The 13,981-nt window shown below is 37.5% G+C and overlaps 1 protein-coding gene across 1 annotated transcript; it reads left to right on the forward strand.

Annotated features, from left to right (window-relative positions):
* The first annotated feature begins 4,599 nt into the window (after positions 1-4,599).
* On the forward strand, positions 4,600-13,231 carry LOC137953731 (uncharacterized). The gene is made up of 6 exons (XM_068801221.1): positions 4,600-4,779; positions 5,455-5,874; positions 8,657-8,967; positions 9,044-9,100; positions 10,526-11,010; positions 12,547-13,231. The coding sequence occupies exons 2-6, from the start codon at positions 5,456-5,458 to the stop codon at positions 12,895-12,897; spliced, it is 1,623 nt and encodes a 540-aa protein (XP_068657322.1). The 5' UTR covers positions 4,600-4,779; position 5,455; the 3' UTR covers positions 12,898-13,231.
* The last annotated feature ends 750 nt before the right edge of the window (positions 13,232-13,981 follow it).

Here is a 13,981-nt window from a genome sequence, read left to right on the forward strand (position 1 = left end):
GGTCTTTGTCTGTGACTAGTCAGTTTAGTCATAGGTATTTTATTTCGTTTATTGATGATTTTAGCATATGTACTTGGATTTATTTCATGCGAGAAAAATCTGAAGCCTTGGATGTATTTCAACTATTTTATAATGAAATAAATAATCAGTTTGCAACCTCCTATTTGTATCTTGCGTACAAACAATGGTTTTGAATTTATGAATCATAAATTTGACTATTTTTGTCAATCACAAGGACTTATTCATCAGACTTCTTGTATGTTCAATCCACATCAAAATGGAGTTTCTGAATGCAATAATCGTCACTTACTTGAGGTAGCTCGCACTATGTTAATTCATATGAATGTACCTAAGCCATACTAGGGTGATGCAGTTCTTACTACATCTTTTTTGATAAAGAGAATGCTGTCTTCTGCTCTTGATGGCAAGATTCCTATTCAGATTGTTTTACCCACTGCACCTCTTTTTCTTTTATCACCTGGTGTGTTTGGGTGTGTATGTTTTGCACGTATCTTTGATCCCTCCAAGGATAAATTGTCTCATTGTTCTGTTAAATGTATATTTCTGGGATATTCTCGGACACAAAAAGGATACAAATGTTACTGTCCGTCTATGAGGAAAACATTTGTATCTGCAGATATTACTTTCTTCGAGGATGTTTCATTTTTTGAATCTTCCAGGTTTGAGTCAGTTCCTCCTGTACCTAGTCCTGTTATTCTTATTCCAATCGATAAATTTGTTCCGACTTCACATGATGATCCTACTAAGAAACTACTGCAAGTATATCAACGCTGACAACAACCATCTCATCCTGCTCTAGACCGCCCACTCCCACCAAATCATGATTCTTCGTCTTCTCTTGATCCTGAGGTAAGTGATCTTCACCTTCCTATCGCTCTTCTGAAAGGTGTTCGCAAAGGTACTCGCCACTCTCTATTCACTTAGTCTCTTTTGATTCCTTGTCTGATTATTATCGTAAGTTTGTTTTATCCATCTCCACTTGCACTATTCCCTCTTCAGTGCAAAAGTGGAATATAGAGTAATGGCCCATAACGTCAGTGAACTAATGTGGGTAAAATCTGTTATCCAGGAATTAAGCTTCTATCAAAAGGATCCTAAGACTAGGTATTGTGATAACGAGGCAACAATCTTCATTGCAAACTATCCGGTCTTTCATAAAAGGATGAAGCATATAGAGGTAGATTGTCATTTTATCTGGGATGTGGTAATGAGGAAAGAGGTAAACACTCCATCTGTTCGGTTTGGTGATCAACTCAATGATATCTTAACTAAAGCATTGGGAAAGCATGGATTGTTGAACTTTTGTGGCAAGCTGGGACTATTTGATATATACTCTCCATCTTGAGGGGGAGTGTTGAAAAACAAGTACAAAGGTATTTTGGTCATTTTACCTTATCTTTATTTATGTCTTGATGTAATCTTGTTTTGTATGTTCAACTACATCTATGAACCAAGTTTCATGTAAAGAGGATACATAGAATTGGAGATATAGAGAGATTAGGGTTTACACTTTAAGTAAGGGCATTTTTGTAATTGTACCCTACTTTTATTATAAATAGAGGTTGGGTGACATGCAGGCCCCTCGATGCAGATCAGTTTCATTTTCTCTCATTCTCTCTTCTTAACTTTTTCAGTCTTTGTGATTGCTTAGTCAATTGATTATCTGCTTCCACTAGGCTGCAGATTTCAGCAACAACCTTGTGGATGAGGGGGTGGGTTTGGGGTTCCTTGAAATAAAATTTGCTAATCTTTTACCTCTTGGTTATTCCCTTTTACCTGTGTGCCATTGCATGAGTCTTAAGGTATCTCCTTAGCTCTCTTAGCATTCCACATGCATGTAGTTCTTCTATTATTCAACCAATCTTATTGCCATTTCCAGAAAGCCAAATTCCTTTTGGATTTCAAATATCGTTCTTTCTAATTTTTTTTGAAATACAAAGAGTAGTTTCTTTTCTGTCTTTGAGGATTTTAAAATTCATGCACACATATTTTGAAAATTGTTATCAGAAAGATGCTGCATTAGACAAGTAAGAAACCTGTAGATGTTTTTTAACTTTTTTAAAACCAATATCTCATAATATGTTTCTTAGATTTTGAGCTTCATGAAGATTTTTGAGTTTTTTTTGTGTTATATACCTTTTCCTCTTTTCCTTTTTCCTGATTGTGATTAGCTTGATCCCTATTCTCGCTGTTTAAAAAACAATGTCACTTTTTTTCTCTTTTTTCTTTGGTTGGGGAATATGCTATTTTCAAAACAGTCTTTCAAAAAATGTGAGACATTTTGACACACACACACACACAGAATGATATTCTCATCCTTGTAGCTGTAGAGAGTGGATCAGGCTTGTTTCCAGGCCAATGCACAAAAAATATATCCAGACATGATGTAACTGTATTCCACACCATCCGTGTTTTACTCTCTTTTGTATTTCCAAAACACCTATGCTAGTTTTTATGACAATGGCGAGACCGGAGCAAAATGGAAAACAAGAATATAGGAGAGAAGACTGTCATCTTGCATGATGTTATCTTTATATTATGCTGACTAATGTAAAATAGTTGGAAGACCTTCTAATTTTTGAATGACTACACTCTTCCCCATGCATAGTTTTTTTGTTCAATTGCTACAATGGGTTTGGTCTTTAAGTTCAAGCTTCACGAGGGTCTAGAGTCCAGATTGTAGTGGTCAACCTCCAAAAAATTATTCTGACCCCCCTTAAATGTCAAAATCACAATAATTTCCTAAAAAATCATATATTTCTGTTATTGCCCTGAATTTAAAAAAACTATTGCAGTACCCTTGGCTTGATTAATGTGAACAGAACTATTTTTTTTAGAAAGGGTGTTTTTTGTTAAGTCCGAAGGCAAAAAGAAGAAAATATCAATGAGGGGGACTCCCAACAATGAGGGTTTGGAGGGTCACCCCTTCTTTAGTTAGAGAATCAGCTAAACCATTAGCCAAAAACAAACCAAATCCTTAACATTTCCAATGACTCAAAGGAAGATCCTCTTTTCCTAAACACCAGCCAATGACAATTCTGGAATCACCTTCAACATGGATGCTACCATGAAAACTTTTGTGGAAAATCTTCAAGCCATGTCTTAAAGCCTGGATTTCAGCAGTTGTAGAGTCTGAAAGCCAAAGGGGTGCAGTACAGGATGCTAACTTTTCACCTCTTGAATTCCTAAAGATTCCCCCCAAATCTAGAAGAGCCTGGTTACCAATAGAAAAACTGTCGAAATCCAATTTTATAATCCCATCTTCAGGCAGCTTCCAATCTGTGGTAGGGGAATGCTTAGGCATTGAAAGAGAAGCAACTATAGGAGAGCACCCTTCATATCTTCCAAAGCCTCAAGAGCACTCGCACTCAACCAAGCATTCACATGCTTCAAAATTCTGGTAGAAACAGAATCCCAAGAGGAAGAATGTTGATTGAAACAGCTTTGTTTTCTCTCCAGCCAAATTCCCCAAGGAATGCACATTATGCAAGCTTTGCACATGATCTTACCCAACATAGGAAGAGATACTCCAAGACAAGAAACAAGGTCCAGCAATGCATGAGCAGGTGGTTAATTGATTCATCCATCTGACAACAAAAAAGACAAGAAATGCTTCGAATGTTTGAACCACTCCTAATCAGATTGTACCTGGTAAAAATTCTACCATGAAGATCACTCCAGATGAAAAACTTTAACATATGCAAACCAGAAGGCTTCCATGCAACTGATGCAACATGGAAGGAGTCATCAACGATTGTGAGCCTCTCATAGTAAGAAGCTACAGAGAACTGCCCATCAGATGAGGGCCGCCAGATCAACATATCAGGTTACAAACTTCAATTGCCTCTTCATCATTCAGCGCCTGTTTGAAATGTATACTCCAATCTACTATCTGGATGCTCCCATTTTCTAAAATCTCTGGGCGAGAAGCATTCTGATTTCTGTCAAGGCTGAAAAGACTAGGAAATCGATAACCAAAACTTAATTCTCTCCTAGGGGTGGGTGCAGGTCGGGTTGGGTTCAGTATATTGAAATCCAAATCCCGACCCTGAAATCCGAATCCAAAAACAAATCGAAACCTCAAACCTGACTTAACCCAATCCCCATCCCAACAACCTTGTCCCTGCCCTGTCCACGTAAACCTGACTTAAACCCGACCCTGTCCCCTCCCCGTTCCTGCTCTGTTCCTACCCCATTTCTTATCCCCTCCGTGGACCAGGTCTGACTCGAAACCCGATGGGTTTTTTAAAAATAAGGTCCGGCATGAATTAATATAAATCAGATGTGAGTTGACTCATCAAATCGACTTGGCTCTTCTGTTCTAGCTAAATCACATCCTTCTTGCCCCCATTCCGGTTCCCGAACGGGCAAGTCCTGAGTTGATTTGACTCAGATTTTCATGTATCCAAGTTCGGTCCCGAGTCCGAGTATAGGAGTCTCTGGGTCGGATCTACCCAGACCCGAGAACCGAAACAATGGGTCCACAATCAACAAATCGGATCTTTAGGGTCGGCGGCTTGGCGCCTCTTGGTCCCTACGATTTGGCCTTGTTCTGAAAGACAAAATTACTCTTGGAAACTGGAAGGTGCCGCTGTTTTGTTGCAGAGATTTTCACTAAAACTTCAGCTGCTGATCGTCGCCGGCGGGTTTCGTTCCAGTTGTTACTTCAGTTCTTTCAGCGCTATTGCGTGCGCAGCCGTTTTGACTTCTTTCTCATCGGTCTATTTCCATCGTCATACTAGTTGCTAATAGTTGCGAGTAAGTTTATTGATCTCTTGTGCACTCTTCCGAGTGCTAAGCGAGTTATTCTTTGATAGAATGTTTTTCTCTTTCGTTCTCGTGAGTTGCCTCCCCTTTTTGCCTCTGTCTCGTAAGAGTACTTGACTGCTGGAGACAGGGAAGCGTCCTTCAAAGTGCCAAGACGGAAGTGAACTGAATCGTTGTTGGCTCCATTTAAGCAGCCAAATTTTCGTCTTGGCGATTGGTGGAGACCTGTCATTATTGTCAATTCTCTCCTTCTCAGAGATGACAAAAACTCTAGGGAGTGGTTATGCTCGCTAGATGTATGATGATATTCTTGGTTAGGGAAATGGTCTCTTGCAGTTTGAGAAGTATAAAGTCACCCTGAGTGAAATCTAGTTGAGTTTGGGAGTCTTCTGAGGACGTAAAGCATTGTATTATCAACTTCAGCCTAAAGATTGCATTAGTAAATTCAATTCATGAAGAGCATGGGAGAGTGGGCTTGTATCAGCTAAATCGACACACGAAGTTCTAGTTTTTTTCTCATTCCCCCCTTCTTGAGGTTACTGTTTTCCTTAGTGAAAATTTGGTGGCCAAGAAGTGGAAGTATATTGTTTCTTTCATGAGTTAGAGTAGTTAAATGTAACCAAAACAAGAAGAATGAATGCAATCTGTTTTGATTTAATTTGACAGCATGGCACCTGCTCAAGCATTTGTTGATATAGAGGCAGAAATTCCTGAAATTTCCCTGAAATCCATCAGCCAGAGGGAAATTGAGGATATTTTTGAAGTCAATGACGAGGAAAACTTTAGATGCACAGACAATTGTGAGGATAGCACTTTTGACATGGAAACTTTATTTGGTCAAGATCAAGTAGAAGAAACGGACAAGTTGGACGTTGACATTGCATATTGTACAGATACCACTGGTATGATTGTGCAGGAGGAAGATCCGGATGCCACTGAATATTCAAGTTCGTTTGGTGGCACCATATCTGGATCACAAGAGGGTTTGAAGTTTAATTCTAGTGATGTTGAAGTGGAGTCTCAATATCATGTTGAAAATGAGGCTTCTGCCATTTTTTATGGATTCAGCAGATTGTTTCCGCTATGGTATGTCTACCTCTCAAAATTCTATTTACAGTTGATGTTTTTGTTGTGCTTATTTATAGCTCAGATCATGTATGGTCTTATCTTGATTGCTGAGACTAACAATTGATGTTTTCGTTGTTTTTATTTATAGCTCAGATCATGTATATCCTGATCTTGATTGCTGAAACTAAGTCGCAGTATAGTTATTTGTAGGATTGGCTACACTAATGTGAGGGAGTATTTAAGCAAACTATAGGGCAAATAACTCTAAGAGGGGTCACTGATGATTGTAAGCATGTTTGAACCCACTCTCATGTAAAGGCTTCCAGCTTATGGGCTTTGGATCTCCAATAGGAGGCTGTATTTTATCAATGGCCTGGCAGATGAAGATTGCTTCCTTGTGTTTGAGGCGAAATCTTGTTCAATGATTCAATTCCTTATGAATTTTTTTTACAGAAAGTCATTTGAAAAATAAAATCACAAAGTCACCAGTTTGATTGAGTGATTGTAAATACATCACTTACTTTTATAAGGAAAGGCTTTTATTACAAACTCTAAACCTACTCCTTTGAAATGAACTGAAGATGCTTATAATTCTTCTCTTCAGGTTACTGGTTTTGGAGTGCAAGAGCTTTGATGAACTTTAGGTCTTGGTTGTAGAGCAGCAGTACACCAATAATCCTTCTCTCTGTGCTTCCTAATTTCGTTTTTTTGAAACATTTCTGATCCCCCTTTCTGGTTTTTTCTTCCCCTTCTTCTAGATTTTTTCCATACTCGTTATGATGAAAGGACATGGATGTTAGTTACAAGACTTACAAACTCCCAAGGGTCAGGAAAGGTTTCTTGTTTTTTGGTTATCTCCTAGGTTGTGTTAGGTCAAGTTGGGTTGGGTCGGGTTGGCTTGTGCCAAACCTGGTTTCGTTCAAGTTGGTTTGATCGAGTCAAGTTGGAGTCAAGCTTCTTGATTTGACTGCCCAATGACGGGCTTTCTGTTGGATTCTTTCATTGTTGGATTTTCAGAGCTCCAGTGGACATTTTGGACTAACTTTCCCTTTTGTATAAATGACCAAAAGGCCCATAGACATCAGAATTACAAAAAAAGCCACATTATGCCCACTTTGACTCATATACAATAATTCTAGGCTGAAGATACTTTGTATGATTGTATGGTAAATTTACCAAAATAACCTGAGTCACTCTGCAAATGCTTTTTTGCGGGAGCTGAAGAATGGCTTTTATGTTTTTTGCTATGGGAGTCACGCTTGAATCAGGGTCAGATAGATTTGTGTTGATGCCCCCCCCCCCCCCCCCCCCACCCCCCATGATGCTGATTTTTATTAAGACAAAATCTCAAAAGAGCAAATTACAATGGAGGGAAGCCTTCTCAAACAATGAGAGATTATTGGGAAGTTCCGAATTTTGCCAATTTATCAGCCAAAGAGTTGAGGCCCCTTTTGGAGGCATTGGTTTGTTTTCAACCAGATTTCTGATATTCTTCCTCTATTTAATTGTACTTTGGCGCATGTGCCTCGTTCTGAAAAATCTCTAGCTGATTCCCTTGCTAAGAGAGGCCCTACCCTCCAATCCCTTGTTGTAAAGGGAGGGCCCCCTCTAGTTAGGTTGGTATTTCTTCCCTTGGAATAAAATTTTGCCTTTATATAAAAGAAAAGTCGGTATCACAAGATCCTGTTTATCAGTTGGAGATTCTCACTCCGGGGGCTCTCCTCCCCTCTTCTTTTGAATCTCTTTCTAGATAAATGAAATCACCATTTTCAAAAAAAAGATTTTGCTGTCTGATGCTTGAGAAGATAAATGAGATAGTACTAGTGGTATCTTGAATGGTCATATGTTCAAGTAATTCTTATTCATGCAACTTCTGGATGAGTTAGTACAATGTTTATGTTCATCTCACTTACTTAAGATTCAACAAAGTATGAAACTGCTTCTGGAAAAAAAAGCTTGATGAATTAATGTTTCTCTTTTTGTTTCTTCCCTCTCTTAAGAACAAGTTTCCAGCCCATTTAACTGGGAAGTGAAAAGCATGCCTCAAAAACTTTGAAATTGACCTTAGAGTATGGACAGAAGAACAATGAAGATTCTGTAACTTAGGGGAGTATGTATCCCAATGATTATATACTAACATGACACAAGCTTTGATGTTTGAAAGGGCTTGAGAAAGTCACTAATAAAAAAAAATTCCCACAAAAATTCTCTGTGGGAATTTTTTTTTAAATTTCCTGATAAAATTGACTGATTTTCAGCTAAATAATTTTTTTTTAAATAGTGTTGAGTTATATTAAAAGGCTCAAAAGAGTAAGGTTACAAGGAGGGTGAACCATCCCAAACAATGAGAGGTTACTGGGATGTTCCAAATTTAGCTAACCTATCAGCCAAAGCCAAGGAGTTGGCTGATCTAGGAATGTGATTCCATGTATAAGTAATTGAGGTTACAATATCTGCAATAGAGGAAATAATTGGCCAATGCCACCAGGGGGGGAGCTGGAGTACCAACTAATGACAACTTTTAGAATCCCCCTCAATCAGCGTCTTCCCATGAAGACGGTCCTTGAAAATCTAAAAAAGTCGAGTTGTGTCTGAAGAATCAGCTAAATAAATTTGAATGCGTTGTTTCATTCATATCTCATCTAAGCTGCTAAATCCTATTATGTGCCCTACTTATTATTACTCCAGTACATCATCATTGTTTTAGTCCATCATAAAAATTGGAACTTATGAATTGGTTTATTGGAACTTTGAGTTTCGGTGCTTACACTTTTTAATTGTTATGCCTGTTATGCTGCAGGAAAAGAAGGTTGACTGTCCATTGGAGACGTTATATTCGTCCTTTGATGTGGCGATGCAAATGGATAGAGCTAAAAGTTAAGGAACTTCAGTTGCAGGCATCAAAATATGATCAAGAACTTCTAGCCTATGCTAATGAAAAGCAAGCAAGGATGGGCGAAGTTGCCATACAGAGTTCGGTTGCTAGGTCAATGCCTCTGTTTGGACAAAGTCACAGGCAAAAAGCCATGAAGAGGAGAAAAAGGACAAGAATGGAAGAAACAGTTGATATACCATCATATTTGCAACGCCACAATCTTTTTGCGTATTATGGTACTCTTGGTTGCTTTATAAATATTGTCACCTTAGTCAAAGTATAACTTTTTAACTGAGTGATGATGTTTTGCAGAAAATAAGAAACATGAAGCTGATGGTGGTGCTATTGATGATGATCGTAGTAATCAAGGTATGCTCTTCTGTTCTGTCCCTTCAAAAAAAAATTGTTGGGCCGGTTGAAATTAACTAGCCTGATATGTGGAACCTGTACAACCATTGTTATAAAACCCTAACCAGCAGTTGGACTGTTTCAGATGTCATTACTTAAAAATTCCAGTTGAACCTAGTTCAATTGGCCGCTCCGCTCCAGGTTTGATAACACTGCAAACAAGTATATGTGAAGTTGGGACTATTCCTTAACAGTCTAGATTGGAGATTTTTTTAATATTATTATACATACAAAGGTTCAGTAGTTGGGTACTAGAGAAATGAAAATGGTGTAATCGATGTTGTCCATGCCCTTATTTGCTAAAAAACCTGGGCTTGAGAGCAGTTTTCGAGCTCCAGCTTGAATTATTTTTGTGTCTGAGATAGAGAAAGTTGGACGATAAGAGAACGGTAGCTCAGGCATAGAAACCCATGAAACAAGACAAACAAATTTAGTTGGGGCTCAAGCTGAGTTTCCCTCATAGATGTGCATGCATGTATAGGCTCATAATCAGCTACAGATTGGTGGTTCCCACATGGCTGTGGACACCCCTTATAAGCAAAACCCTAGCAAATCTTACAATAATTCCAAAAATGCCTCTGTGCCATCTGCTTTTGCTGCTAGTGCTTAATTTCAATTTAAAACTTCAAAAATTATCAATTTACACGTTTTAATCCTGTTTAATGAAATGTCATACCTAATAATTACATTGAAAATGTGACTATTATCTTTTTGTCCAGATGCATAAACTATTATACAGGAGATTGCCACATTTAGTTTATGTTATAATGGCCCCCTTTCTAACCCAAAAAGATGATAATAAAGAAGAATGAGAAATTTTGGATAATCTAGGGCAGGTGGCTTACATCAGTGGTCATTATATTCTATTTTTCTATCAAACAAGCTGGCAAGCATCGTCATACATTAGAAAGTAAAAATGAAATATGACATTTTCCAGTTGATAGCAAAAAGTCAAAATATTTAAAGCAACACTATAGGTGGCAGTTTGAGAGAAGAAGGAAAGAAAACAGTTGCTTCTGATTATGTGCTTTTGTAATGACATTTTCTCTAAATTCTTTGGTCCTCTCACATGTTGTTTAGCTCTATTCAAATTCAGCAAGTTTGTGGTCTTCATTTCGTATGATGGGCAACACAGAATTAGTTAATAGGATGCCTGAAGAGTGGGTCTCGGTTTTATCTAAATTTACGTAAAAAAGGGTATTTTTAATCATTTATATGATCCTCTGATTCACTGGAGGCACTCCATTTGCATATGCAAACTCTGTTTTTTTTTTTTTTTTTTGAAAGGTATTACATATGCAAACAGTTTCAAATTATGCTGAACTACGTCATTCTGATGCTTCTTTGGTTTCTTATTATTTTATTTGTTTCTATTGTTTTGATTAGTGACTCCTGCAAACATGCCCAATAATTATGCTGATGATTTGAAGTTTATCCCTGAATCGTTCCAACATAAGTCAGGAGATGGTAATTCCTCTTTGGAGCAGTTTCTTTGGAACATTGAACTCCTGCAATCTCGGGTTGCAAAGTTGAAAACTCAACTTGATAAGGTGGTCTCTAAAAATGTTGGACAATCTTCTTCAATGGAGAATTTGAGTAACTGCTTGCCTAATGACTTCCCAAGTGCCTCTACACTGAGCCCTACCATCTCTCCTGCCAATGGGGGCCAGATGCCTGTTGGAGCATTATATATGTCACCTAGCCACCATATATCTGAATATGAAATTGGAGATTTGGTTATGACGGGAAGTGCAGTTTCAAGTTTTGGAGATGCCACTCCTCTTCCAGATGTCATTGAAAGCACAGTGGGGCTATTATCTGCTGCTGATAGGTCCCTTGATTTGCCTCTATCTGGAGAGTCTCCTGAATACGTAAGCTTTTTTATTTTCTGGATAATGTACCTATCTTAGCAAGAAAATATTAATACTATAAAACCTTCAAAATGGGAAGGAAAAGAGTCTGTTAATGATTTCTAAAAGAGGGCATATGTCTGGGAAGTTTCCAGAGGACTTTGATGATGGTTAATCAGGGTAGACCATTAACATAGAGGCTGATGCAGGGGTAGATTTGTAATTCAAGTGATAGGAGGGGATATTTCACTTTTTTTCTCTTTTTAAATCTGTTTAGAATAATCTCATATGGATCAAATATTATAAAAATCTAATGCTTCTTAGATAGGAAAAGGTCTCCTACGGCTAGACATTTTTGGGTGGACCTGGACCCGGACCCAACTTTAACATGGTATCAGAGTAGGTATCTTTACATGGGTCTCCACTCCAAAACATTCCATATGTAGGAGACACAAAGATGACCCACTAATGAGGTTGTATGTTACGAATGTTTTCAGATGAATCAAATATTAGAAAGCTTCAGTGCATATTAGTTGGGAAGAGACATCCTAATTTGGCTAATTATTTAGGAAATAATTTTTTTTGTGTAACATTATTTAATATTTGAGGTAGCCTATATTTCTTCGGGAAACTTGTAGTTGTACCCCTCTTTTGGGAACACTGCACTAATACCCCTTTTAGGATTCCTAGAATTGTAATCCCTCATGTGGAAATGGAGCATTACTTTATATGTTGAAATGATAAATTGTAGTCTTGGAAACTAATTGAGTATGAAAAGCAAAATCTCCTGTGCTCTTGCGACTCACTGCTGCGAGGATCTTTCATTTCCTCTTACTGTAATTGAGACATTATGACCTCCTAAGACTTTGACTTGATGTGTATGCATGATTCTCTTGAAGGTACAACTATGTAATGTAAATAACATAGATACAACCTTCCACATGTTCCTGTGACAGATTTGGAAATATTGTTAGCTCTAGCAACTGTATGCTGACTTTTGCTTCTTCTGGTGACGTCAATTTTTTTTACTGTCCTATAATTCTTACCAGCCTACATATTCTCCATGTCTTGGGCAATGCGGATAGCCGGGGGCGGGGTTGTCTGAGATAAATTAATATTGGTCTATCAGTGTGTGTCAAATTTATATATAGACAGATCCATGCATAAGGATTCCACGATGCCCCACTGATTAACTAGTTCCCATCTGTTCTCGCACTTGGTGAAGGTTAAGTATTTCTTGCCAGGGCAGTGGGGATGTTTCTGGTCACAGATCTTTCATAAAACTGTGTCAGACTTATAAGTTTTGGAGGCTTCTTTTGTTGGCTTATTGAACAGGACAAAGCTGTCTGATCTCCAGGTTAGCTTGTCATGTTCTCATCTTCAAAGTTGAACATAATATTCTGAAGGTGGTGTTTACACCAAAGAGGGTTTCATGCATGAGATAACAATGCGTAGTTTGCTATTGAAATGGAAAATTATTTTGTGACTTTGATATTTGAAGCTTACGTGCTTTATATTTTGTGGAGACATTCGACTTACTTCAGCTGTTGACTGCAGTTTGCTGATGACATTCTGATACATAAACACGCAGTGGAGGAAGAATTGCACGATTTTGAGACGGTTGCACTGTCTGGAGGAAGATTGCAAGAACCTTTTAAAGGTCACGATAATGAGAAAGTTGGTATGAATGTTTCAACTCCAGAAACAGACCCAATGCCACCACTTACTTCTGCTGAAGAACCTGAAGAAGGTTCAGCTCTAAAAGATGGAACAGATAAATCAATTTCAAGGACTTGGCTGGCACATGGGGTGTCTGCTCCCAAGAGTAAGAGAAAGAGGATGGCACTCAAAACGGGTTCAGGCCGCTGGAATCATGGGAAAGTTTACAAACGGAGGAGGTCTAAGTGAACTCAAAGGTTTTAGTGTGCTTCTAAACCTGTTCAGAGATTGGTCTCCTGAATGAGATTCATTCTTAAAAAATCTCACATTGACTCCCATTCAGGGTACAATATCTGCTGGATAAGTTTCAGAGGCAGGGTGAGACTCTTGGAAGCTAGATCTTTTATTTTCACAAAGCTACTTTCTTTTTCCCATAAAGCAAGAAATTTTTTGTTCTCCACTCAAACTTTTTTTCTTAGGCAATTACTGGCATAATTGTATTGTTGAAAAACAATTACATTGGCATTTTAATCATTTTATTTTATCTTTACATATATGTTTTGATGTAACCTACTTCTGTATATCCAATTATGTCTACAGTCTAAGTTACATGTAAAGAGGACACAGAGAATGGGACATACGAGATTACAGTTTCGCTTAAGTAAGGGCATATTTATAATTGTACTCGAGTATCGTTATAAATAGAGGTTGGGGGAAATTTCCAAAAAATTTCATGTAGTTTCCTAGTAAAGCACAAATAGGATTTTATCTTAAGGTTTATAGGAAATGTGTATCGTAGGAAAGGTATTTCTAACTTTTCTTTGGAAATAAATTTCGAACCAAGAGTACTAACAGGGCTTTAGAGAAGAAAAAAAAAAAAATGATTTTCTCTTATGGGGATGCCTATGAAAAATGTGGGAAAAAATAGAAGAGAAATATACTTTCTTGGAAAATATAAAAAAGAAAATTAATAATGTTTTAAAATTTTTCTCAAATTTCTATTTCTTTTTTTCCACCCAAATTCTATCATTTAGTGAAAGAAATTTAGTAATTTTCTCAATGATTCTCCACTAACTAACAATAGAAAATAATTTTCTCTCCGTTCTTCTTTTATTCTTTTATGTGGGTTCAAACACGTAACCCCATATAAAATAAAAAAAATAAGAATTTGATTGTTATTATTTTCAAAAATAGTTATTAAAAGGTAATTTTAAATATTATCTTATTTTTACTAATTATTTTTTAATAATAATAATCAAAAAATTTCCAGGGGACAGACCATTAATAAGGACATCCCTAACTTGGAACATGGGCACATGTAACAAGAAAAGCC

The sequence above is a fragment of the Aristolochia californica genome, unplaced genomic scaffold (assembly GCF_029961685.1).
Source record: "Aristolochia californica isolate CCGP_79_NKW_82.1479 unplaced genomic scaffold, dmAriCali1.0.hap1 SCAF_16, whole genome shotgun sequence".
NCBI classification, from domain to species: Eukaryota; Viridiplantae; Streptophyta; class Magnoliopsida; order Piperales; family Aristolochiaceae; genus Aristolochia; species Aristolochia californica.

Bases quoted from the DNA above. Each gene is read 5' to 3' on its own strand.
- LOC137953731 (XM_068801221.1), top strand. From the start codon at position 5,456: ATGGCACCTGCTCAAGCATTTGTTGATATAGAGGCAGAAATTCCTGAA. The intron at 8,968-9,043 runs GTACTCTTGGTT...GATGTTTTGCAG, and splicing joins CAATCTTTTTGCGTATTATG to AAAATAAGAAACATGAAGCT. The intron at 11,011-12,546 runs GTAAGCTTTTTT...TGTTGACTGCAG, and splicing joins CTGGAGAGTCTCCTGAATAC to TTTGCTGATGACATTCTGAT.